This window comes from Pseudochaenichthys georgianus, chromosome 16 (assembly GCF_902827115.2).
Source record: "Pseudochaenichthys georgianus chromosome 16, fPseGeo1.2, whole genome shotgun sequence".
In the NCBI taxonomy this organism is placed as follows: Eukaryota; Metazoa; Chordata; class Actinopteri; order Perciformes; family Channichthyidae; genus Pseudochaenichthys; species Pseudochaenichthys georgianus.
The window spans coordinates 39296053-39323139 of record NC_047518.2 but is presented as its reverse complement, the minus strand read 5'-3'; the positions used below and the strand labels follow the sequence as shown (position 1 = coordinate 39323139).

The following is a 27087-nucleotide window of genomic DNA, read 5'->3' as shown; positions in this document are numbered from 1 at the left end:
TATAAAACTACTTATCATATTAGAATAACACAATATTGAACATTGTATGAAAGAAAAGCAGTATTTAGATTATTTCAAGTATCATTTAATTCCAAAATAAATAATGTGTGTAAATTCACAAATGTAAACTTGCTAATTTACAGTAAAGGAAAAGTCATTGTTCTTTATTTCCTTGGCAGTGTATTCCCTGGTGAGTGCATGAAGAAAAGTCACTATGGTATGTCATTATATTTCAGTGTTCAGTGCAAAAGGCCTGGGGAGGCCTGATGACTAATGAGTTATCTTTTCTTATTTCTTTCATCCATGTGATTTATTTAGCCTGGTCCATGTCTTTGAATCAGCGCCCATGTTTCTGATTTTCATATATATTCAATTGATATTAAAGAATAAGGAAGTAACAAGACAACAATTCACTCTTATTAGGCAATTATTCTGAACTTTTAAACCTTTTTCTAGGTATTTAGGAAATGTCGCACTTTCTTAAGGTCATGTCAATACGTTTAAAAGTTGATTTATTTGACATTTTGTCCAAACCAATGTCATTTTCCATATATTCCACTTCTTTGCAATAAAAAAAACAAGGTTTAATGTAAAAAATATATCTATCCTCTCCTCTTCTGCTCTCGAGCCATCTGACACAGTCCACACAGCGGCAGGCAGCCCATGATTAACCAGTCGTCACACACTGAGCCCTGGGAAGAAACAAAAGGACAGTAAACTTCAGACAAACATAAATGTTCTCATTAAAAAACAAAAGATTGATTCAGGTCAACGATATCTTTTCAACTGACCAGATTTCACAGTTACAGCATAATCTCTGCAGTACAAAATCAGCTGTACTGTTGTTTTTTAGGCTTAAAGGTCCTCTACCATACTGTTATTCCTCAATATATTACAGCTCTCAGATATGTACAAAACATGTCTCTGAAGTGTTTGGCTCCAAACACCAAACAGATCCTTGCAGCATTACCCATAATCCCCTCTGTTTCAGCCCTGTTTCCAAAGTGCTGATTCTCTGTCTGTTACTTTAGATGAAAATAAGGAGCCCCTCCCCACGCCCCTCTGAGAGAGATTTGGTTACAAAGAACTCAATGGTGCTCTAGAGGAGATTCAGGTGATAAGGGGGGGGGGGGGGTTACCTTGGTTGCTGATTGGCTAATGGTTACACAAGACAAAAAACGTTATGACATCATAAAGTGGCCAAAATCTGATCAGCTCATTTTCAGACAGGTTTTTATAGAAATGGATCAAAAAGAGAGAAAATCTTTGTTCCTGAAACTTTCAGAGTCTCTTTCCACAGAGGGGACACATGTTGATGTAGAAGAGACATGAAGAAGAGGGGACACATGTTGATGTAGAAGAGACATGAAGAAGAGGGGACACATGTTGATGTAGAAGAGACATGAAGAAGAGGGGACACATGTTGATGTAGAAGAGACATGAAGAAGAGGGGACACATGTTGATGTAGAAGAGACATGAAGAAGAGGGGACACATGTTGATGTAGAAGAGACATGAAGAAGAGGGGACACATGTTGATGTAGAAGAGACATGAAGAAGAGGGGACACATGTTGATGTAGAAGAGACATGAAGAAGAGGGGACACATGTTGATGTAGAAGAGACATGAAGAAGAGGGGACACATGTTGATGTAGAAGAGACATGAAGAAGAGGGGACACATGTTGATGTAGAAGAGACATGAAGAAGAGGGGACACATGTTGATGTAGAAGAGACATGAAGAAGAGGGGACACATGTTGATGTAGAAGAGACATGAAGAAGAGGGGACACATGTTGATGTAGAAGAGACATGAAGAAGAGGGGACACATGTTGATGTAGAAGAGACATGAAGAAGAGGGGACACATGTTGATGTAGAAGAGACATGAAGAAGAGGGGACACATGTTGATGTAGAAGAGACATGAAGAAGAGGGGACACATGTTGATGTAGAAGAGACATGAAGAAGAGGGGACACATGTTGATGTAGAAGAGACATGAAGAAGAGGGGACACATGTTGATGTAGAAGAGACATGAAGAAGAGGGGACACATGTTGATGTAGAAGAGACATGAAGAAGAGGGGACACATGTTGATGTAGAAGAGACATGAAGAAGAGGGGACACATGTTGATGTAGAAGAGACATGAAGAAGAGGGGACACATGTTGATGTAGAAGAGACATGAAGAAGAGGGGACACATGTTGATGTAGAAGAGACATGAAGAAGAGGGGACACATGTTGATGTAGAAGAGACATGAAGAAGAGGGGACACATGTTGATGTAGAAGAGACATGAAGAAGAGGGGACACATGTTGATGTAGAAGAGACATGAAGAAGAGGGGACACATGTTGATGTAGAAGAGACATGAAGAAGAGGGGACACATGTTGATGTAGAAGAGACATGAAGAAGAGGGGACACATGTTGATGTAGAAGAGACATGAAGAAGAGGGGACACATGTTGATGTAGAAGAGACATGAAGAAGAGGGGACACATGTTGATGTAGAAGAGACATGAAGAAGAGGGGACACATGTTGATGTAGAAGAGACATGAAGAAGAGGGGACACATGTTGATGTAGAAGAGACATGAAGAAGAGGGGACACATGTTGATGTAGAAGAGACATGAAGAAGAGGGGACACATGTTGATGTAGAAGAGACATGAAGAAGAGGGGACACATGTTGATGTAGAAGAGACATGAAGAAGAGGGGACACATGTTGATGTAGAAGAGACATGAAGAAGAGGGGACACATGTTGATGTAGAAGAGACATGAAGAAGAGGGGACACATGTTGATGTAGAAGAGACATGAAGAAGAGGGGACACATGTTGATGTAGAAGAGACATGAAGAAGAGGGGACACATGTTGATGTAGAAGAGACATGAAGAAGAGGGGACACATGTTGATGTAGAAGAGACATGAAGAAGAGGGGACACATGTTGATGTAGAAGAGACATGAAGAAGAGGGGACACATGTTGATGTAGAAGAGACATGAAGAAGAGGGGACACATGTTGATGTAGAAGAGACATGAAGAAGAGGGGACACATGTTGATGTAGAAGAGACATGGAGAAGAGGGGACACATGTTGATGTAGAAGAGACATGAAGAAGAGGGGACACATGTTGATGTAGAAGAGACATGAAGAAGAGGGGACACATGTTGATGTAGAAGAGACATGAAGAAGAGGGGACACATGTTGATGTAGAAGAGACATGAAGAAGAGGGGACACATGTTGATGTAGAAGAGACATGAAGAAGAGGGGACACATGTTGATGTAGAAGAGACATGAAGAAGAGGGGACACATGTTGATGAAGAAGAGACATGAAGAAGAGGGGACACATGTTGATGTAGAAGAGACATGAAGAAGAGGGGACACATGTTGATGTAGAAGAGACATGAAGAAGAGGGGACACATGTTGATGAAGAAGAGACATGAAGAAGAGGGGACACATGTTGATGTAGAAGAGACATGGAGAAGAGGGGACACATGTTGATGAAGAAGAGACATGAAGAAGAGGGGACACATGTTGATGAAGAAGAGACATGGAGAAGAGGGGACACATGTTGATGAAGAAGAGACATGGAGAAGAGGGGACACATGTTGATGTAGAAGAGACATGAAGAAGAGGGGACACATGTTGATGTAGAAGAGACATGAAGAAGAGGGGACACATGTTGATGTAGAAGAGACATGAAGAAGAGGGGACACATGTTGATGTAGAAGAGACATAAAGAAGAGGGGACACATGTTGATGTAGAAGAGACATGGAGAAGAGGGGACACATGTTGATGTAGAAGAGACATGAAGAAAAGGAGACACATGTTGATGTAGAAGAGACATGAAGAAGAGGGGACACATGTTGATGTAGAAGAGACATGAAGAAGAGGGGACACATGTTGATGTAGAAGAGACATGAAGAAGAGGGGACACATGTTGATGTAGAAGAGACATGGAGAAGAGGGGACACATGTTGATGTAGAAGAGACATGAAGAAAAGGGGACACATGTTGATGAAGAAGAGACATGAAGAAGAGGGGACACATGTTGATGTAGAAGAGACATGAAGAAGAGGGGACACATGTTGATGTAGAAGAGACATGAAGAAGAGGGGACACATGTTGATGTAGAAGAGACATGAAGAAGAGGGGACACATGTTGATGTAGAAGAGACATGAAGAAGAGGGGACACATGTTGATGTAGAAGAGACATGAAGAAGAGGGGACACATGTTGATGTAGAAGAGACATGAAGAAGAGGGGACACATGTTGATGTAGAAGAGACATGAAGAAAAGGGGACACATGTTGATGAAGAAGAGACATGAAGAAGAGGGGACACATGTTGATGTAGAAGAGACATGAAGAAAAGGGGACACATGTTGATGAAGAAGAGACATGAAGAAGAGGGGACACATGTTGATGTAGAAGAGACATGAAGAAGAGGGGACACATGTTGATGTAGAAGAGACATGAAAGTGGATTTTGCATAATAGGTGACCTTTAATGTGTGCTCAGACAAAACTGAACGCTCTTACCTCGATATGGTATTTGTCTCGCATGCTGGTCCTCAGAGCGATCATGGCCCCTGGGAGGAAGGGCAGGCAGCAGCTCTCCCCGTGGTCCTGAGCCACCTGGCAGCCCAGGATACACGGTAAGAACGTGGCACACAGACCTGGAGGTGAGAGACGTGTCATCAATTTGCTATTTATGTTATAGTGTTGGTAATTTCTTCTTGCTTCTACACACACACAGGTAGACACTTACAGATGCCACAGTCTTCACCGCAGTCGCACACGTTTGAACGCCAGTCTACGGACCCGGACGTCACCGTGTACTGAGTGACGGTGACCTGAGGCTGCGAGCTGATCACATTGGACTGGAACGCCATTGCTGTAAGTGGAGAACTATTAGATGTAAAAACAGATTGTATTGTTCTAGAATACAGTATCATAACAAAACAAAACAAATGTTGTAGCCATATCAAATATATTGCTCCATGTCCAGTCCTGTGCCATCAAAGCGTCTTCATTCCAAGCAGAGACAATTGAAGCCCATCTCACTAACATTGCCAAAGAAGGAGGAATTTACTCAGCAGAATAAGTTACTGAAATTCATTTGAATACAAATCCTGCTGACTCTTCCATGTAGCAGGAATGGAAACCCTTGTGTTTTGAGGAACACAGCTTCAGATCTCAGCTCACCTCCTGGTAGGTTGCTCCTGTAAAGGTGGTCTCACAGTGGCTCACGGGATACATCCAGTAACAGGACGGCAGACGCCTGCCTGCGTCTCTTATACCCAGTGTGACATCACGCTTGCACCGGAGCCCAGTTTCAGTGCTGATATAAAAGGGCAAACAATGAGCATTTGGCCGCTGCACACCTTGTTTTCACAACAGTGTTTGACATTGGGGTGTTTCACCTTTCAAAAGGGAGCCACGACCATGACGTGGTCTTTATCAGCGTGCAGTCATTGAAGAACAAAGAAGGCATATCAAGCATATGTGTACCTTTTAGTGCAGGTGTGGTGTGTGTACACACTGTGGGCTGAAGTGTGGATGGGAAAATAATAAAAACGAGCTCAAACACCGGCCTTAAAAGAAGTGTGTGTACTCCTGTGCTTCAATTCATCTTTTAGCTCTGCTACATGTCTAACTTTGTATTGCATGTGGGTCTATAGAGCTACACAAAAGGCTATCACTGTTATACATCCCCTATTTTAACTGTTTGTATAAGTATCCAATTTAAATTCATTTCAGAATAATAATTCAGTCTGTATGGAGTTACAACTTCCTAAGACAAAAGCAAAATGGAAGAAAAGTGTTTATAAAGAATAATAAAACATAACTTAAATTGAAAAAACAATACACCTGTGCTGGTCACTGTTCATCCTTTCAGTTTCCTGGTCCGTTAAACATTTATGAATATATCCGCTAAAAACACACTGTCCTCTTTAACGGCACAAAACACTTCTTTATATTGTTTTATCAATTGATACTTTGTGAGAAAAAAATGTACCTGTTGAATGTAGTAATTTTCTTCCATATTGGCCTCGCATTTGGCAACATCTTTTTGCTATGGCGTGTTCTGCCTTCTCATAAAAACGATATCGCAGCAGTTAGCCTCTCATCCTCCCGAGAGAACAATCCTATTTTCTATTCATACCCTGATCCATCATCCTTACCCACAATGTACCATCTAACATGAATAATGTGGTCAATTTATACAATTTACAGCATAATAAAAAAGTCTTACCTGTGAAAGATTTAAATTGTAGAGTATAACTTCATTACAGGATGGCAGCTTCTGCGATGTGAACTTATACCGTACTAAGTTACTTTTTGATGAATGTAAACATAATTCAGACACGTAATTTATCTAAACAGCTAGCGCCAGATTCCATAACTATCTGTAGTAGTTATTATTCATATTACTTATATATCTTACTCTAACAGCAGTATCTTTATTCCTTGCCAGTTGTTGCCACCATGAGCTTTTGAGAAATGGTAGTTTCACAAGCCTCACCTCTGTTTCCCTAAAATGAAGTAACTTTCCCTTTTATAAACCAAGGCAAGCAAACACTCCTCTACAACATAAATCATAGTGCCATTTAAAACATACTACGAGACACTTATTCCCCCTTTTCTGATATGATTTCACCAGCGCCATATTAAATAGCTCTGGATTTCACCAACTACTATTTACGTTGATCAAATGAGCAAAACAGCGCTTTGGGAGTTGTGTGTGGTCAAAGCTGGCATTGCACACTCAATATCAAAATATGCCGCGGAGAGAGGTCTAATGTGTTTTCACTCTCACGCTCCCGTTTTATTCTCATTCCACTGCAAAATAGGCCAAAAACAACAACCCTCAAATGCATTGACTTCACAAATCAGAAAATCACAAATACCCTCACTGTAAATCAGTCATTAGTGGGGAGACAACATAATATATAGTACTTCCCTCCTAAATACATCTGGGTTTGATTGAGTTTTACAGTTTAGTTACAGTAGGTGTATAGACTTATTTGGAGTATAACTCACCCAAATAAGTGAGGATAATGTGCATTTATCTGTCTGTAAATGACTGGAACAGCAGCTCTGCAGCTCTCTGTGGTCAGAAAGAAAAGGTCCCCACCCTTTACAAACAAAGAGGATATATTTTGAATGCATAACAACATAACGAAACATGTATTTGCTTGGTCTTTCCTTATAGTTTGTTTAGACTCCGAACCATAAAGAAGTAAAGCCAACGCACACAAATCACAAGGTTTAAGCATAGAAGCTACATTTAACCCTTTGGTTTTGTAATATGATATCTGCTATGTCAAAAAAAGCAACTACAGACAGTCATTACTCAAAGGTTGTTTTCTTTTTAAGGAACTGTAAGATTTCTTTCCTTTTTAACCCTTTAATTACTGAACAGCTCAAGTTCCCACATGAAGTAGGTTATGGAGGTGTGGCCTTAAGTCACACTGTAGTTGTTATAGGACATATGAACTATTGTAAACTATGCTCAGATTATAGAAGCAGCTGCCAGGGCAAGACATAACAGATGAATACACATGAATGTGATCAACACCCTACCCTCACTATGGCATCTGATGAGAAAGTAAATATCCCACGAACGTAACTGAAAGTCCTGATTAAGTTACACGCTCTTTATTGCCTAAAAAGAAACGAGAACTTGCAGCACAGAAATCCAAACTAGGCTAACAGTCATTGCACAGGGTGTCCACCAGAGAGCACTAACTGGGGGATAGTTACACAATGATAGGTTCTGCTTGATGTTTATCTTGGACATGTTGTAGTTGTTGTATTACTAGTTTAAGTTATATTAACACATGTAAATCTGGGGGATCTGTATCTAGAATATAAGATTAGTAGTTTGCATGGGTTGAGCTGTGGAAGGGGAACAAGTTACTTTTGAGGTTTGTACTAGGTTTATATAAAGATCTTTATTTGTCGTTGTGCTCAGAACAAAAAGTAAAAAGTAAGTAAAAACTTTTAGCAGCAGAAAAAGCCAAAGAAAAGACATTGGGCTGACACAGGAAGGGAAGCCAAATCCGACTGGCATGTTACATCTTTTATTTTCCGACTGAGGCACCCCACAAAAAAACGGACAGGATTGTCTTTTTGTTTGTTTGTGGATTGGTAGGCACTCAAAATACACAAAGGAACTGTAGGAGCACAAGCACTGACAACGTGAGCTTTTCATAACATGTACAAAAAACAGTCCTTTGCCAAGAGAAGAGTCTAGATGTGTGCAGATGAAGAAAGGACTACATTGTTGTTCATTGCATTGATTAACTTCAATATATCAGGCTAAAAGTGTAACCTCTGAAAATGTGTACACACTGTCTTCAAAAGTGGAACTCAATGCAGGCCTCAAGCCACATCATGACCTTATACAACCAGAGGCCTTCAGTGTCCCAGATTTAAACAGTTAGGCATTTCGGTGTGTTATTATGCACACGGATCACATTACATACAGATTCAGTATTTAACCTTATATGCTCCTGTTGTGTGCCCTGCACTGTTCATCACACAAGCAAGTGGATAAAAGAAAGCAGAATCATCAGCCAGGTTGCGAAACACCAACAGACAGATGTAACCGCGAGAGTGTTCGGTTCCTCTCACATTTTACATGTTATTGAAAAGATATCATCAAATTATACTGACGGGGGGCTTTGTTCATTTGTCCATTCTGTCTGTCTCTGGTTCAGTTTGTGGAAGTAAGACTAAAGGGGCTTCTGACTCATGGCTGCCCTTTACCTTCAACCAGCTTTAAAGTGCTCCTGAGCTCAGTCTGTGTGCTTGTTTGTTTGTTTGTTTGTTTGTTTGTTTGTGGCCAAAAACAAATGGTTTCTAAAACTCTCATTAACTGATGTTCAGTATTCACTTCTTTAAAAACTTCACCGAAACACTTTTAAACAGAGAGAGTTGCAGTAGATGTTTTTAACTCGATGATATTGACGATCAGAAATCCGTAGGAAGGGGCCAAATCACAAGATTATTTAAACTGCATGATAAAAACATTTTACAGCGCAGTCAATCGTATCAACGTGTTTCCCCCGAAGAGTGTGTTATTTTTACCTGCGCAGATGAACAGATTACTCCGGTTGTAGTTCAGTGTTTCTTATCGTATATAGCCCATGTGTCAAACTCAAGGCCCGGGGGCCAAATCAGGATGTGGTGGATTTAATTTCGGCCCACATTTGAGTTTGACACCCTGGTAGTAACCAGGATGCCCTGTTTTTAAAGCATTTGCTTAAGAACGTCTGAGTAGGTAAGAACTATCTTCTTTCATTCAGCTTCTTATATAAAAATAGCATTAAGCTTTGCAAAAGTGCAGTTTTTTCTATTTGTATACATTTGTAGAATTCATGACAATCAAGGAATACCTGTTAGATTATATTTACCCAGTTATGTTAATATTGTATTGCAATGTTTAATTTCTCAAAGCAAGCTGAACATAAAGAACCTGAAAAGTGTAGAGTGAGTTTTCTGCCAACCAAACACTTTCACTTCTCCATTTGTGTGCGATTGTTTTGAGAGAAAAACGTCTTGAGTCTCGAATTCACATCAAGTGAGTTCGCTTTTGTTATGCAAGACGTGTAAACGATCACATCGCATGAGGGGTGCAGAAGATGAAGTATGAGATAGAAAATAGAGTGTTTTTCCATATTGCTGACACCAGTCATGACTGAGCGTCTCGCTGATGGAGCGTTATATGGCTGCAGACACATTTTGAAAGTATCACAATTTCCTTGACACACTCATCTATCACTACGATGCAGCATCTAAATGTTCCAAGATTCAGTTCCTGAAATGACTTCTTCCTCTTCTTCCTTCTGACCGTCCCTTATCTCATTGTGTTTATCAGTGTCTCTGTTGGAGGGTTTCAGGCTGCTGGCTTCATTTCTACAAATATGGGAGAAGTGTCTGCGACCACAGAGGATTACTGGGTGAGTGGAAACCATTTTCTCATCAGGAGACACAACGTGCCTTTGTTAGCACTTTATTTCCTATAACATAAGCCGCTTTAACTTATCATAAAGCGCAGATCCAACATATATTTCCAGTTGAGACTCACATGTTGTACAGTATCTGAAAGATTGAATACGTGTGTGCACAACAGATACAGGTAAAGATACAGATGGAGGTCAACATACTGCATCCCAGGCTCTTCCAACAATGCAACATACAGACTAAATAAAAGAATGCAAGAACAAAACATTGAAAGAACATAATAGAAAAGGATTCAACAGAATGTAAGAATAAAATCCAAACTGTACAAATGAAGGAAACATGTATACTGTAAAATGGGAAGGTATGACTAAAAAGGCTGTGTACATAAATGTTATGTATAACAAATAATATACGAACACTGCATCAATTGTTTTTATTTGCCATTTTGAAAACCTCGTGACTTTTTGTGTAAATACTGCCCTTACTTAAATACAAATAATACAGCAACTGGTGGCAGCATAATAAGTTTGAACTTGTATTGAATAATTGATCTGTTACAAGGATTTGACAAAGCTCTTCCTCTCTCTTGTCGACAGGAATATTCTGATGAAGATGAAAACTCCACCTGGCCCGGTTATTCCCCGTGCTATCAGGAGGACATCTACAGTTTTGGACAGAGATACTCTCCAGTGGTCTACATCCTGGTGTTCCTCATGGCTCTGGTTGGGAACGTTCTGGTTCTGTGTGTGATCCGCCGCTACCGAAACTCTCAGAGCGGCGGAGCCTGCGCCTTCTCTCTAACCGACACCTTCCTGCTCCACCTGGCCATCTCCGACCTGCTGCTGGCCTTCACCCTGCCGCTGTTCGCAGTGCAGTGGGCTCACCAGTGGGTGTTCGGCCTGGTCGCTTGCAAGATCTCCGGCGCCCTCTTCTCCCTGAACCGCTACAGTGGCATCCTCTTCCTGGCCTGCATCAGCTTCGACCGGTACCTGGCCATCGTCCACGCTGTCAGCTCCGGCTGGAAACGCAGCACTTGCCATGCCCAGATTGTGTGTGCCCTCATCTGGGTGGTGTGTCTGGGCCTGAGTGGAATAGACATCTACTTCAAACAGGTAGTGGATATGGGAACTAGGGGAAGTGAGAAGATGATGTGCCAGGTGTGGTTCACTGAGAACTCCAACCAGTGGCACGTGGGGCTGCAGCTGGTCAGCCTGGTGCTGGGTTTCGGTCTCCCACTGTTGATCATGCTCTACTGCTACATCCGTATCTTCAGGTCTCTCTGCAACGCCACTCGCCGCCAAAAACGCAAGTCCCTCAGCCTCATCGTGTCCTTGGTGTCTGTGTTTGTGGTCTGCTGGGCGCCGTACAACTGCTTCCAGCTGGCAGAAAGTCTGCACCGGCTGGGCTTGGTGGTTGGAGGATGCCATTTTGGCCACGTGCTGGACATGGGGATCGTGATCACTGAGAGCGTGGGGCTGTCGCACTGCGCCCTGAACCCTCTGCTGTACGGCTTCGTTGGGGTGAAGTTCAGGAGGGAGCTGGCCAGGATGTGCAAGGGGCTGCTGGGACAGAGAGGCTTCCTGGGGATGGAGGGGTGGAGGGAGAGGAGGCTCAGGAGAACCACAGTGTCATTCAGCTCTGCAGAAAGTGAAAACACCTCCTTCTCTGTCATGGTGTGATATTGGTTAGAGGAACAGGAACATGTGTAGAAGAAAATTGCTTACTTAAGACTTTAAAAGTGTTCTCAGAGGGAAAGTGATACATTTCAGGTGCTTTGATATGTGTTTTTTGTGTGTTTTGTTGCAGCTTCCAACCTACAAGTAAAATCATTAAGTAAGTGTGGAGCAAACACTGACAGAGAACGCCACCTCCGAACGTGCTGATGTTGCTTTCAAGTGTTTTTGTGAGAACGTGTGGATTTTCATGTCCATGAGTCAAATCTTGTGAAACATCTGAATTCCTTCCCGACTCTCAAAGTGCGCTGTCAGCAGTAAAGAGGAAGCTTTTGATTTGTTTCTCATCCTTACAGCCAGTAGATGCTTCGTATCAGATTCCACACTCATGTAGTTTGTAAACTCAATTAAGTTTCAGCTTATAAAACTGTGAAAATTGTTGTAATGGTTTAGTTCTCATTTCCCGTTTTTTATTTGTTCATGATCCTTGTGCAGCTGTTCTCTTAGCTAGGTTCCTTAAAACTTTGCAACACAGGAAATGTATTCAGATGCTTTTTATAATAAATATTTTGGGGTATCCATAAAGTGTCGTGTTCATATATCCATCAACATCTTAGTGGTCGAATAACTTGGTTCAAGTATTGTCATTCATTTCAAATCCTACAGGTATTAGTACTTTACTTAAGTATCTTAATTTTATGCAACTTGCCACTTCTCCACTACATCACAGAGGCACATTACTTTATCTTTATCAGTGCATTGTATGCAGTGGTGGAAAGTACATTGACTTAAGTACTGTACTATGCCGTTCAGGTACTTCTACTTTACTTGACAATGTTCTTTCTGTTTCACTTCATACTTCTACTTCACAACATTTCTTAGGGAAAAGGTGTACGTTTTACATACTACATTTATCTTTCAGATTTTGTTACTAGTTAATTTAGATATTCAGATTTGTAAACACAAACTTATCAAGAATATTAAATGGCAGCGATTTTTTTAATGATTTTAGTATTTTTGTTTTCTAAAAATAAATGGTAGAGTTCCAGCTTCCCAAGTATGAAGATTGTGCTGGGGTTTTTGTGCAATGTGTACTTTTATTCCTAATTGTTTAAGTATATTTTCTTGGCCATAGATAAATACTTATACTTTGCATGTACAATCGTAATCTCAAAAGTAACTTATAAATGCAGCTGTTTCATACATGTAGTGCAGCAGAATTATAATGTAGATACACTGGTTAACATGTACATACTAAGGTGAAGTTTATGCAGCTCTAAATTGTACTTAAGCATATATCCCACAGCAATACTTTGCATTAATATGATTCCTTGTTTTGATTCCTGTGACTATGAACACTTTGCCCGGTTTTATATGTATCCTTTCTTCTGATTTATTTTTCTTTGAACTTGGGCCAGTTCATATTTGTTCAGCTATCTCGATGATAGATTAAAAAACTATGACCAAACCCTCAAATATTGATTTAAAAATCCATATATATGCAGATTGTATTCCAACATAACTATCATGATATCAGGGGTTAACAGGCAGGTTGAAACATGCTTCAAGTTGTATCTAATGTTCTTAATAGAAACACAAATTCAACAGCTCTACCTGGTGGAAAGCGCCTGTCTGTGCGCCTCATTGTTTGACTGCGTTGTGTTCAACAGCGGTTTCGTTTCGTCAAATCAGCCACAGAAAGCGGAAACGCGAAGTCTTGGTAATTTGCCCTTCATAATAAAGCTCGGGTTGCCACAATTGCACAAACACCATGGGGAATAATCCAAGTGTATCAATACCTGCTTTTCTAACTATAAAAGTAAGTGCTTTGTGTATTCCCTCAACTCTTTATCTTGGTTTTGGATTGTGAATGTTACCGTGAATTTTAATGCAATATTTTATTTTGAAAAAAGACATCGAGCGTCTTGGTGTTTCGTGTGAGTTGGCGGATTGTCTGATGTTGCAATTTGCAACATGCAAGAAAAGGTGACATTTGATTAAAAAAAACAATCATCTGGGGAATGTATTACCGTGAACGTAAGCTGTAGCCTGCATTGTGTCCATGTTAATGGCTGTAAGGTCACAGAGTATCCTCTTAGTGCGTCAATGTTGTAAAAACCTCGAGCTGGTGAAGCGCACATTTTCTCACCGTCTGCCTTTTACTGTCCCCTGCTTCCCCGGTGCTGTTGTTTTCGTGCATTCACCCTCAGCCCATTTTAACGCGCGGATTTTCTTTCATTGTTAGTGTTTATTCCATGTTTGCGCTTTTACTCGAAACAGGATTTCGTGCGTTTTTCTGCCGGACTTGGCTGGCGCTCGACAGCTGCAAGATCTGATCAGTCTTCCTCCCTCCAAAAACGGAGACTGCGTTTGCACATTTTGACCCCGGTGCGAAGAGATACGTGCAAGTAGAGAGTCAGCTGAAGCCTTTTATGGTAAGTAACATTACTTATGTGCAAACCCACAACTTCAATAATCGTTTCCTTATGATATATGGGGACTTATTTAACCGGATTGCCTTTATTACTTAAGAAGTTGCAGCATTTCAGCTTGAGCCAATATTGCAGAATTCATATTGACGTCTGTTTCTCTTTTAGTCTTAGTTTCGAAACGTATCTTTGCTTCGGGGCCTGTAAGTTATTCATGTTTTGTGTGGGTTTGATGTGCCTTATCTTAGAAACAACCGTCACTCACTACTGGTTTCGATGTTTGCATACCTGAATAAACAGCAACACTTGCCTTAAGCTCACAGCCACTGTACATAGTAGCTCCAGGTTGTTTCAGTTCATACTGAAACAACCTGGAGAATAGTGGAGTGTATAGTGGAGTGTAGGAAAGCCCAGTTCCCCTTGGTCATCCAAGGGGAACTGGGCTTTCCTACACTCCACTATTGCCTCATCCGGTGACATACACCATGTGAGTTTGGGCACATTTGAAAAAGCATCAGATGGACTTCCCAGCCACGACTGTCAAAAACACAGAGAGAAGAGAAAGGGAAAGAAGCAACAGAAAGAGTATACAAGCTGGTATCACTGACATCCATCCTCTGGAGTACTTGAGCATTTTGGACTTCTCTCTCTGTAGGTCAATCCAACAGTAGATGAACATGGACGTGGATGTGGATGGATTCCTTGGCCAGAACGGCACCTATGACTACGATGAAGACTACGAGTACAAAGAGGAGACTGAGGCGAGGGTCAGTAAAGCGGTGTTGCTCCCTATCATCTACTCCCTGGTGCTGGTTGTAGGTCTGCTGGGGAATGCACTCCTACTGACTGTTCTGGTTCAGAAGAGGCGATCCTGGAGTATTTCAGACACCTTCATCCTCCACCTGAGTGTGTCCGACCTCCTGCTGCTGGTCTCGCTGCCCCTCTGGGCCGCAGAGGCTGCTCAGATGTCTGGGTGGTGCTGTGGGGGCTCTCTTTGCAAGATCAGTGGAGCTGTATTTAATGTGAGTACCAAATACTATGTTGAAATGTAAAGTTTTAGGTTTCAAAGTCTTTATTGTCATCTATGCACAGCAGCTTCAGCTAGTCGCAGGCTCCTTCAACAATGCAACGTATTATATAAAGTAAAAAAAAGTCGTTAAAATGGCAAGTTGTTCAAGTACAATTCAGAAGTAAGAATGAATGAGATGAATCTATCTAAAATGAAAAACTGTACAGTTGAATGACATCCTGTGTTCTTAATAACATACAAACACATATGTGGATTATAAACAGTATGTACTAGAAGAACAGACAGAGACTGGAAAGTGAAAGCTGGATGTTTTCAGTGAAGCTGTGAGAAAGTGGGGTGTTTAGGCTGAAGGCCATTAATTTAATTCTCAGTGAGGGATTCTTGGCAGAATGAGGTTATTGTACTTGAGACTTGTATAGAGCGAGGTTCACTTCCTGCGGACAGCCAGGAAGCTCAGGGTTTCTGGGAAGAGTCGAGAGGAAGGGAGTAGTGAGTGATCGAGACAGCTAGAGTTGTTTCAAGAAGATAAGATCAAACTTTATTGATCCCTAGATATGTCTTGGCAGCAACGGCAACAAATATGTATTCACACAAAGATAATCAAATAATAATTACAAAAAAATACATAGAAGAAACTTAAAATAAATCTAAGTGACTGTAAAATTACAATTAAAGGTCTTAACATATATACAGATATGGATGATTATTAGGGATGCACGATATTGGTTTTTTGAAACCGATACCAATAACTTCCTGCTTCTCAAGACCGATACCGATAACCGATAATAATATATATATATATATATTAAATGGACCTGTAGTTTTTGCACACCTGGTGGTAAAAAAAAGACTAGTAGTGACCAAATGACAAGAGCATTACCACTATGAACAAAACAAAGCCAAGAACAGTTCTGACTCTTCAAAGTGACCATATTTATTTTCCCAAATAAAGTTCTTGCCTTTTTCAAAAGCCTCGTCGATAGGTAAAAGCCCCGGTGCCTTTGCAGCTGGCTTTGGATTCGCCGCTAGTTTAGCGGCGCAGGCGTCTTCGTACGCTTTGAACACACCATCGTAGCGATGGCGATGTTTCAGGCGACTGATCAGGTTGGAAGTATTATCGCTCGTTGCCTTCTTCCCTCCTCGTGGAACTTCTGCATTGCATTTGTTAATACAAATAGCAAGCGAACTATCTAACTCTGAAACTTTGAAATAGTCCCATACTACCGACGACATGTTTGTTTACTGTCCTGGCTTCACGGCCGCACACCATTCAGGTCACAGCCAGGCATGAGTTAGGGAGCGCTGGATTTGTGAAGAACTCCCCTCTTCCTAAACCACTAACACCACAGTACTGGCAAAACGGGAGGAGCCGAGTGAAAAACAAGCGCTCCTCATCCCAATCCACCCACACCGCAGTACTTTTTTCTTTTTTTTTACCCAAGAAATATATTGTATATTATCGGGGCTATTAATACTGTTATCGGGTTTATCGGGATGACGTCATAATTCCTATTATTGGGCCGATAATTATCGTGCACCACTAATATGGATGTGTTAAATATAGAAGAAGAAGAATAACTTTATTTGTAGCAAGGATGCAGCCCAAAGTGCTCAACAGAACAAGATGAGTTTAAAATAAGTAAAACCTGGTTACAAAAACAAAACAGAACACATGTACATTTAGAAGTGTGAGTCAGAGTAGGTACATGACAAGTACTTTATATATTGTGGAGCCTGATGGCACGAAGGATAGTCCAAGGCGCTTTGTGGTGTGCCAACGTCACTAGATCTTCGCTCATGGTTTGTTTTTTCCGCAGATCAACTTCTACTGTGGGATGTTCCTGCTGCTCTGCATCAGTCTGGATTGCTACCTGTCCATCGTCCACAGCACCCAGAGGTTCTCCCAGAAGAATCCCAGTTTCGCTCACTTCTGCTGCCTGTCGGTGTGGCTCCTCTCCGTGATCCTCTCCATCCCTGACTGTGTCTTCCTGTCTGTGAATAATGACACGGGGAAAAGTCTGTGTAACAGCTACTCTCAGTCCCTATCTACCTCACAGCTGGTGTCCCGCCTTCTCCACCTCACGCTGGGCTTCCTGCTGCCTGCACTCGCCCTGACCATCTGCAGCTCCTTCATCCTGCTGCGGCTAGAACGAGGCTCTGAGGGTCCTCAAAAGAAGAGGGCCGGCAGACTCCTCCTGCCCCTAGTGGTGGTCTTCTTCCTCTGCTGGATGCCGTACCACATCATACTCTTAGTAGACACAATCAGAAGAAGCTCTAAGGCACGTGATGGCGGTTCCCAGATTACAGCTCTGATGTTCACATCTGCTGTGGGCTGCCTGCACGCCTGCCTCAGACCTCTGCTCTACTTCTGCCTGTGTGGAAACTTCAGGGAACGGACGCTGGCCATGTTGACGTGTGCTACAGTCAACTCTAAGGGCTCGCTCTGGGAGCTGGGTGTGGGCGAGGAGGCCCCGCCTCCGCCTGAGCAGAACCACGAGGGGCAAGAGCTGAAACAGATGACTGAAACGGATGACTGTAGATCAGCAGGTGCAGTCCACTCACTGCTGAAGGATGGACAAAATGCCCCCTGTGATTCAGAGGTGACTTGAATATCGCTCCACCCCTGAGGGGGATTTAGTGTCATGGGTTCAAGGGATGGAGGACGGATATATGATTCTTTCACATTGCACTTTAATGGGAAGTTTTCCGAGTCACATTTTGTAATCACTGTTGCACAATTTAAGCTTGTCACCCAGAATCATGAGTTTTTAATTTAACTGTAAATATCTGTGTTTTCATTATGCATTATTATTAGTGTTTTTATTGTAATCATTGAAAGCAAGCTGCTTTTATTGTTTTAGATATTAGTAAGAAAAAGTGTCCATTTATATTTTTCAGCTCTTCACAATCATCATAAAACTAATTGCTGGGTGTTTAAGCTCTCGTAAAACAATATAGTATTATCCTTGTCAGTGTTATTGTAAGCGACAGAGTTTATAACTTCATTGCTCGATAACACAAACACTTTTCATGTTATCTTGTTATATATTGGCAGATAAGACTGTGGATTCCACGACTCAGTGTATGTTTCCACACCACAAAGTGAAGGAATTTCCCTTTGGAAAACCCCAAAGCCTTATTTATTTTGTGTCTGCATTGTTGCAACATGGGTGTGTGGACTCTGAATGATACAAACAGGTGGTGACGTCATGTGTCAGGTGACAGTGAGGCAGAGAGGAAACAAAGCTCTCTGTTGGTGCGACGCCTCCACATAGCTCTCGCTGTTTATTCTCATCTGAATACATGTCTGTGTGTCTGGTGGACAGAGCACATTGGAATGCTTTATGTCAAAGGGCACATGCCTGGAAAGAAAATAGTATAAGTGGTGAAAGAAGATTACATCTCACAGTGCATGTTGTGCTAAACGTGTGCTTTCACCTCCATGCTGTGCAGGCCTGCCAGACACTCCTGATTCCTGAAGCAAGAAAGAAATGTCAAATGTGACCTGAAATAAAGTATATTACTTTCACAACCTCGTACAATCATTTCACCCCAGGAGAAAAAAACGGTTTCCTTCTCTCAGCCCTCCTTTAGTTCCCTTTTCTGTTTACGGGGTTAAGGTTTATCAAGAGCTCGTGGGAAACAATTTGGTCAAATCTGAGAAATACTGGTTGACAGCGACAGCAGCAACACATACCATTTTAGCATTTCTTGTTATAGTTATAGTCCTGAGTATTGCATCGGTTTGAAATGCTACTTCCTGTGTCAGCGAGAGCTTCTCAGCACAACAATAAAGAGACAAGAGGCCCTTTTCTTTAAAGAGTAACAAACCGGTTTTCAGTACACACTTTGTTAAACTGTCCCGCAGAAAGAGAGTTGACTTCCATCCAAAAAATAAGGCACTGATCCTTAAAAGTACAAAGGTAACTAGGTGATTAAAGTCTAATGCATGTTGACGACACAATGTGTCTGAACGGGTGTGAAGCCAAGCTCTGACAGGAAGAGTTTAAAAACCTGTCTCTCAGTTTGTTTTCTGCAACAGTGACTGAACCAGCTGCTGCTTCTGGAGTGTTTACACGATATACAAACTGGTTGTGGATGAACTCTTCTCACACTAACACCTCCAATAGGCTGCAGTGTGCCTTCATGAATACGAAGTGAGCGATAGAAGTGGTATCATGTTGCGGTTTTTTGAGTAATCTTGTGAACATTAGTTGATATGAAGAAGACTGACACACTCGCTCCATTTCTCTTCCTTGTGCTTACCTCTTCTCGTTTCTGCTGAGGCCACATGTGCCGAATTTGTTTCAAGTTTCCTGAAAATAATTTCCACAGAAACCGCTGCATGTGGGTTGAACGTTTCTTTTGCTGTTCTTCTGTGTATCAGATGTAATCCCCTGATCCCAAATGTATGATAAGCTTTGAGAGCATGTCAGAAAGGTGAACACATTAAATGTATCAGGGTTTAATAGTATACAAGTTTCATGCTGCAACCTCTTCCTTATCTCCCGTTTGAGTTCAATGGGATTTATACAGTACTGAGTTTTAATTTTATAACCTCAATACTTACGTCTCTGTACAGGGCGTCATTGTTAAGTACCAAATAACAACATCACAATTTAGAAAACCTACAGTAAACATTTTAAAAATCAAAAACAAATTGTTGGCATCAACAAGACTTCATAAAGTCTAAATAAAGCATTTATTAGGATTTAACAGGAAAACACTTGCTGTGATATACCCCTTTTAATCCACCAACCAAACTGTATAACAATGTATAGGTATTTAAAACAATAGGCTATATGTGTTGATCTAGCATGTTCTCACTAAAAACATTTGTTTACCTAATGTAGACGGAGCACGTTGAGACTCAATTTCCTGAAACACGCTGAAAAACACATACTCGTAAAAGAAAACCACTTACATTTTTTGTGTAGATTATACTTTTAAATCCACTGTGATCGTTGAGTGATGAATGAAACATACAGCCGTCTGTGATGAGGGGAATGACTCTGTAAAGTGGCGGGGGGGAAATGAATGTTGCAATGCTGTTATATCAGTTCATTCAGGAGAGACTTGCTTTTGTTTAAAGAACATTTATTGACATATGTCATATGATAAATGTTACGCTTTTGGCGATTAGCCCCCGATCCTGAAATCGTATCTAAAGGGGGAAATGCAGCCGTGAGCATATATTTATGGGCAACGTGCATTTGTAAAGGGGCATGTAACCGTATAATAAACGTATGTTATTCTTTGCAAGCTCTTGCGGGCCGGATTTGACCCACGGGCCTTGAGTTTGACACCCCTGATTTACATGCACAGAAACCTTCATAGAAGCAGCATAGGGCCTCTTTAAAGGTCCCCTATTTTACTGTTTTTCATTACTTTATTACAGCTCTCAGATATATCCAGAACATGTCTCTGAAGTGTATGGCTCCAAACACCAAACAGATCATTGCAGCATTACCCATAATCCCCTCTGTTTCATCCCTGTTTCAAAAGTGCTGATTCTCTGTCTGTTACTTCAGATGAAAATAAGGAGCCCCTCCCCACGCCCCTCTGAGAGAGATTTGGTTACAAAGAACACAATAGTGCTCTAGGAGGAGATTCAGGTGATAATGATATTTGCATAATAGGTGACCTTTAATGCAGTCTTACCGTAAAAACAGCTCCAGTGATCTTGCAGAGCGGAGTTCCAAACGTCCACCCTTCCTCCTGAGCGGACTGTGCGGCCCACAGCGGCAGCGGCAGCAGCAGCAGGATGTCGGCCACGGATGAAGGTGTCCGTCACACTCCACCTCCCCCTGCTCCGAGCCAGAACCCCCAGCAGCACCCCGTTCCCCAGGACTCCCACAGCGAAGGCCACGGAGTACAGAACTGGTATGAACACCGACTCAAAGTGCATGCCCTCAGTCAGGTCACACACATCACCATTACAACAATCCTCATCAGAGGAATTGTCATTTTCATACAACTCGTCCATGCCGTCAAGCATGCTGAATCCGGACGACTCCATCTGGAATCTCTGTGCAAAAAGAAGAATAGAAGGAGGAAGGAATATAAACATACATTTTGTCTGAGCATTTGATACTTGTTGTCTTTCAGCCACTTGGTGGTGCTGAGTAGCTTCAAACTATATCTATCTATATCTTTTTATCAGGGCATACATGACCATCTCTTAAACATTCTCAAAAATCTGGCTCTTGTCCTGTAAATGAAGTGTTTACAGCTTATTGTCAGTTGTGTGCTTGGAAGACAAAGGAATTTCTTTTTAAAGGTATTGATATAGCATAGAAATCCAATTTTAGGCCACTAAAGTGTCTAACATTAGTTTATTTAACCCCATTGTTAAGGGTTTGTGTGTAATCAGTCGAAGGACAAAATATAGATCTAATTTTTCCTACATGTAACCAGGGGTTAAATTGGGATTTGATATGTGGGGGGGGGCTCTGTGCGAGAGGGGGGCGTAGGTCGAGGATCTCATTATTTGACCTTAAGGGATATAGGCCTACACTGTGGCCCTAAAGCAACTGCTCCATTATCTGTATCAAATGCACACATTGATGCCACCAAATGTCACAATAAAAATAGAAAGTACTACAAATAAACTGGAATTCATTTACATCTTAAATTATTAATAGATACACAAAACAAGGTTTACAAATATCCAACCTTCAAATTGCTTTTTTAAATCAACACTGCTCTGCACACTTGCTAAAGAACATTTGTGTGGAAATCTCAATTCAGTTGTAGGGCTGCGTGAGTATGCCAAAAGTATGAGAGTAAATCTCACGGTAACTATTTAATCATCACCAAATTCTGTGTTATTATGACCGATCATAACTCAGCTTTATGCAGACATACATTTAGCGGTGTCAGGGCCGGTTTTTGGCATAGGCGACATAGGCGGTCGCCTAGGGCGCCAGATCTGGGGGGGGGGGGCGCTGCGCTGGCAGCTCTGGGAGGGGAACAAAAACATTTTTGACTGTTTGCGCTCATCCTAATTTTCGGCCTTGATGTAAAAACATTCATAATTAAGTCAAGGTAACACCCTTTTCACCCCGGTTACACTTTTCATTTGCCCTGTACGATGGGCGCTGTAAGTGATGAAAGTGGGGAGTGTTGGCTTATCAGGCGTCCGCAGCTCACAGCTAAAGTGGGCGTGGGAGCGAGCAAGAGAGATAAATGCAATTTATGTAAACAAATATTTCCAAGGTTTGAAATCATTTCAATGTATAATATAGGACAGTAAACCAAAAATATCGTTTAAAACTTGAGAGTTAAAAAAATATGCATAAATAAATGTTAACTAGGTAAAATAAGATATACATGAACAACACAAATAAAATAAGTTACATTTATTTGTTTTTGGCTGTGGTATGTTATTGGTTATGTTCACATATTTGGTTATTCAAATGTAAACCGATCTTTTTCATATGGGTGTTTAGAGTTCTAGATCAGGGGTCTTCAACTAAAATTCAACAAGGTCCAGTTAGAGAAAATCTCCCCATGCAAAGGTCCGGAACATCAAAATGTCTAACTTGCTTTATGAATTAGTGTGATATTGAAGTAGCTGTAGCTTTATCAACGTCTGCATGTAATCAACAACTGACTGCCAATCAAATAAAGAAAGTACAATTCAAAAACAACAATATGTATTGTCAATTAACATTGAACTATAGGCTACAGTAAATACTGTGGATATGTGTAATGTTCCTCTCGGGCTGCATTTACAAATAAAATAGAGAAAATAAATAAAATAGCTTTTGAAAATATGTGCATCTTAAAAGTGCTTAATCTTAGATTATTTTAGGGGTGGGGAACCTTTTTCCTTTCAATTTTTACAACATCCTCCTAGGGTCGTACAAATTATTGAACTCAACCTCTGCTTAAAAAAACTAAAATCACAGCCCATTCATTTGGCCTTTCTTTCATGCTGTGCAAAGAAAAAGCAACCTCTTAATCCAGATATCTCACCATGACTCACGTATGCATGCATGTGCACGGTGTGGCGTGACCACCAAAACAGAAATATATGGACACAAGATGAGTGCAAATGTGTTTAGTATCCTATCCATGTGAACATGATTTAAGTGGGGGGGACCTAACCTCCTCTAGGGGGGTCCAGGGGCATGCTTCCCGGGAAGATTTTTTTTTTTTAAATATTGAAGTTAAAAGCATCAATCTGGTGCACTTTGAGAGCAAAATGAAGAGATCTATGGATACATCTCTCAACACCCATATGAAACAGAACTGTAAGCATATTTTTGTTTTTGGATATTTTACAAAGCACTCCCCTTTTAAACTATATTCTTTATTTTTAACAACTTTTTTGTTACTGTCATATAATGAAGCTCAGCGCAAGTTCAGACAGGAAGACCCATCACTCCATATTGCACGTCATGGCAATACTTGCTCCTTTCACTAGATGAGAGAGAGCGCCACTCCTTAGCCAACCTATCACTTCCCTCCATTCACAAGCCTAATTATCGCACCTGTTAATCCCTCTATATATGCTCTCCCCTTTTCTACCAGCTGTCTTTCAGGTGTCAACGCGCAACTGTAGTGCAAACAAACCTCCACGTACGACAAAACTAACCTCAAAGATGTCCAATTCGGACGATTCCGAGGACGAACTCTTCCAGGAGGATCTCAATCCCAGCCCTGACGCTCCGCTCGAGGCAACTTCCCCCTCCTCAAACTACCGGCGCCCGAGCGGGTTCCCGCAGCAGCTCTCATTCAGCAGAGGCAGATCTCCTCACTCTTCAACTGCAGCAGAAGGGCATTTCCCCAGCCCCAGGTACTCTCTCCCAGCTTCGCGAGCTCTCAGACCAAGTAGCAGGCGCCGTCCCCCAGCTCACGCCAGCAGCTCCAGCCGGCCCCTCCGACAGATCGCGGCGCGGCCGAGGCCGCGGGGGTAACGGCGGCGGCGTGCGTTACCGCTTGGCGGTGGGCGTGTCTGCAGCTTGGGGATTTTTTACGAACAACGCGACCAACAACCAATCACATGAATGTCCCGCCCCGGATATACAAAGCAAAAAAGCCCGGTTCTTCTATCCACTCTAGCCAAAATGGATGCCGGTTTGGTAGCAAGGGTAGCATTGGTATATGCATTGTATCTCGGGAGGCGACGTGTGCGTCGCTGTTGGGTACATCCGATACTCCGAAAACATCTGCAACGGGGAGAATACCACGTTCTGGTCCAAGAGCTCCGTCTGGATGACGAACTGTTTTACCAGTACTTCAGGATGAGCAAAGGCCATTTCGACGAGTTGTTCGGCAAAGTGGGTCCCCTGATAACAAAGACAGACACCAACATGCGTTTGTCAATCGGACCCGCCGAGCGACTCGCCATCTGCCTACGGTATGTTTAGTGTATTTCTACTTCTTTAATCTGACTCTGTATAGAAAGAGAGAGAGAGTGCATGCCATTGACGAATGAAGTATGTGATTTATTTCAGATGGATAACATTAATTAAGATAGCTAGGTTAACACAGTATTGCTCCCCTGTGTGTGTGTGTGTGTGTGTGTGTGTGTGTGTGTGTGTGTGTGTGTGTGTGTGTGTGTGTGTGTGTGTGTGTGTGTGTGTGTGTGTGTGTGTGTGTGTGTGTGTGTGTGTGTGTGTGTGTGTGTGTGTGTGTGTGTGTGTGTGTGTGTGTGTGTGGGTGTGTGTGGGGTCTGTGTGTGTGCGTGTTTTAGGTGTGTGTGTGGGGTCTGTGTGGGTGTGTTTGTGGGTGCGTGTTTTAGGGGTGTGTGTGTGTGGGATCTGTGTGGGTGTGTTTGTGGGGACTGTGTGCGTGTGTGGGGTCTGTGTGGGTGTGTTTTAGGGGTGGGTGTGGGTGTGTGTGTGTGTGTGTGATCTGTGTGGGTGCGTGTTTTAGGGGTGTGTGTGATCTGTGTGTGATCTGTGTGGGTGCGTGTTTTAGGGGTGTGTGTGTGTGGGGTCTGTGTGTGATCTGTGTGGGTGTGTTTGTGGGGTCTGTGTGCGTGTGTGGGGTCTGTGTGGGTGCGTGTTTTAGGGGTGGGTGTGTGTGTGTGTGTGTGTGTGTGTGGGGTCTGTTTGTGGGTGCGTGTTTTAGGGGTGTGTGTGATCTGTGTGGGGTCTGTGTGTGATCTGTGTGTGGTCTGTGTGCGTGTTTGTGGTGTGTGTGTGTGGGGTCTGAAATTGTTTTATTTTTTAAATCATGTATATTACTTTTTTCTCAGGTACCTGGCAACCGGTGACTCATACAGGACAATAGCATTCAGCTATAGGGTTGGTCATATAACAGTGGCTGTCATCGTCAGGGAGGTTGCGGGTGCCATCTGGACCGCGCTGGTTGAGGAGACCATGCCGGTACCACAGGCGGAGGACTGGAGAGCCATCGCTGCTGAGTTTCAGGAGCGCTGGAACTTTCCAAATTGCGTTGGTGCCATTGATGGGAAGCACGTGGTGATCCAGGCTCCGGCAAATTCTGGGTCCCTCTACTTCAACTATAAGTCCAGCCACTCCTTGGTACTGCTGGCTGTCGTGGATGCCCAGTACCTCTTCAGGATAGTGGATGTCGGAGGATTTGGAAGGAGCAGCGACAGTGGGAGCCTGAGGAATTCCGCTTTTGGAGAGAGCCTCAGAGATGGCAGTCTGCAGCTACCACCTGACACCGTCATCCCAGGAGCAGAGCGGCTCGGCCTTCTCCCCCATGTCTTCGTTGGAGATGAGGCTTTTCCGCTGCTGGACAACCTGCTGCGTCCGTTCCCTGGACGCCAGATCACACGCGAGAGGAGGATGTACAATTACCGCCTCAGCCGGGCCAGGTTGGTGGTTGAATGTGCGTTTGGCATCCTCTCATCTCGGTGGAGAATGTTCCGGCGTGTCATCACCACCAGCCCAGAGGTAACAGAGTTGTGTGTGAAGGCCACCTGTGTGCTGCACAACTTCCTCCGCAGGAAGACGATAGGAAGGAAATCACGCACACCTGTCGAGGAGTCCATGGATGAAGCTCCAGATACTCCAACCCTGTGTGATGCACCGAGGATGGGCTCCAACAACGCCACACGCAGATCGCTCCAACTGCGGGAGAACTTCTGCTCCTATTTCAATGAGGAGGGTGCAGTGCCATGGCAGCATAATGTGGTGTAGGGTCACCACTCACCACGGCTCTTTTAAGAGCCTCCAAACCAAAAGCTCTTTTAAGAGCTACCCATATTTTCTTTAAAAAGCAAATATTCCAAATGAGCCATTTCAAAATAAAACATTCCTTATAAACATGTTTCTTGAATTGATATTATGATATTGCTAACAACCTTTTTCCTTCAGCCCTGTTTTTTACTGATAAACCACTCGTGATTTCAATAGGTTTTCAAATGGACAATTGTACAGAAGACAGCACATTATAATAATAATAATAATAAATGATATTTATATAGCGCTTTTCAAGGGACCCTTGGTCGTTATATATCGACATACATGAAGCTTCTGGTATGTTGCAACTGACAAACCACATGAACAAGTGAAGACACAGTACAGTCATAACATACTTTTTAAATAACTTTTATTTGTGTAAGTGTGTGATGATTGGATAAGTGTAAAAAAGTGTGGTGTAGTATGTGTGTGAATTGCAAAAATCAGTTATTTTCCATCTCCTGCTCTGCCTCAAAAATGTACGTGTATATTTGAAATCGGACTCTTGTCCTCTTTGCAATAGACAGCCTTCGCATGGCAGGTAAGAGGCTCCTGAAAAATAACTCATCCTCATCCTCCACCACTACTGGTGGGGGTGGTGGAGGATGAGGTTGAGGTGGTGGCACAAACAGAGGACTGATGGCTGACATCAAGCCTTTCTCGAAGGAAGACATCTCCCTTCCCCTTCTCCTCTTTCCCCGGTCCCGGTCCTCAACAATCACCTCTTCCTGTCCTGTCTCCCTTGCCTCGGCTTGTTGACTGTCGGCCGGCTGGCTGACACTTGGCAGGCTTTCTGGCTGGCTTTCTGCCTCTGGCAC

General features: G+C 42.4%; 4 protein-coding genes across 8 annotated transcripts; 3 read left to right on the top strand and 1 right to left on the bottom strand.

Moving 5' to 3' along the window:
* Positions 1-84: 84 nt before the first annotated feature.
* On the bottom strand, positions 85-6478 carry cnfn (cornifelin). Of its 3 annotated transcripts, XM_034103328.1 has the most exons (5): positions 6257-6478; positions 5206-5341; positions 4769-4908; positions 4540-4676; positions 85-692 (listed from the first exon to the last, which is right to left on the bottom strand). In XM_034103328.1, exons 3-5 carry the CDS (start codon positions 4890-4892, stop codon positions 603-605), a joined length of 351 nt encoding a protein of 116 aa, XP_033959219.1. In that variant the 5' UTR covers positions 4893-4908; positions 5206-5341; positions 6257-6478; the 3' UTR covers positions 85-602. The 3 variants fall into 3 exon arrangements, with proteins under 3 accessions (XP_033959219.1, XP_071062272.1, XP_071062271.1); XM_071206171.1 differs by lacking the exon at positions 6257-6478 and having other exon boundaries at positions 4769-4894; positions 5206-5434; XM_071206170.1 differs by lacking the exons at positions 5206-5341; positions 6257-6478 and having other exon boundaries at positions 4769-4981.
* A 3122-nt stretch (positions 6479-9600) lies between these two features.
* cxcr3.2 (chemokine (C-X-C motif) receptor 3, tandem duplicate 2) lies at positions 9601-12230 on the top strand. The gene is made up of 2 exons (XM_034102403.2): positions 9601-9968; positions 10569-12230. Exons 1-2 carry the CDS (start codon positions 9933-9935, stop codon positions 11649-11651), a joined length of 1119 nt encoding a protein of 372 aa, XP_033958294.1. The 5' UTR covers positions 9601-9932; the 3' UTR covers positions 11652-12230.
* A 1217-nt stretch (positions 12231-13447) lies between these two features.
* LOC117461226 (C-X-C chemokine receptor type 3-like) lies at positions 13448-18636 on the top strand. 3 transcript variants are annotated; one of them, XM_034103018.2, is made up of 4 exons: positions 13448-13464; positions 13926-14080; positions 14730-15096; positions 16922-18636. In XM_034103018.2, the coding sequence occupies exons 3-4, from the start codon at positions 14746-14748 to the stop codon at positions 17711-17713; spliced, it is 1143 nt and encodes a 380-aa protein (XP_033958909.1). In that variant the 5' UTR covers positions 13448-13464; positions 13926-14080; positions 14730-14745; the 3' UTR covers positions 17714-18636. The 3 variants fall into 3 exon arrangements, with proteins under 3 accessions (XP_033958909.1, XP_033958907.1, XP_033958908.1); XM_034103017.1 differs by lacking the exon at positions 13448-13464 and adding an exon at positions 13576-13631; XM_034103016.2 differs by lacking the exon at positions 13448-13464 and having other exon boundaries at positions 13569-14080.
* A 5719-nt stretch (positions 18637-24355) lies between these two features.
* LOC139435412 (uncharacterized) lies at positions 24356-26227 on the top strand. Its single transcript, XM_071206075.1, has 2 exons — positions 24356-24471; positions 25315-26227. The coding sequence occupies exons 1-2, from the start codon at positions 24356-24358 to the stop codon at positions 26225-26227; spliced, it is 1029 nt and encodes a 342-aa protein (XP_071062176.1).
* Positions 26228-27087: the final 860 nt, after the last annotated feature.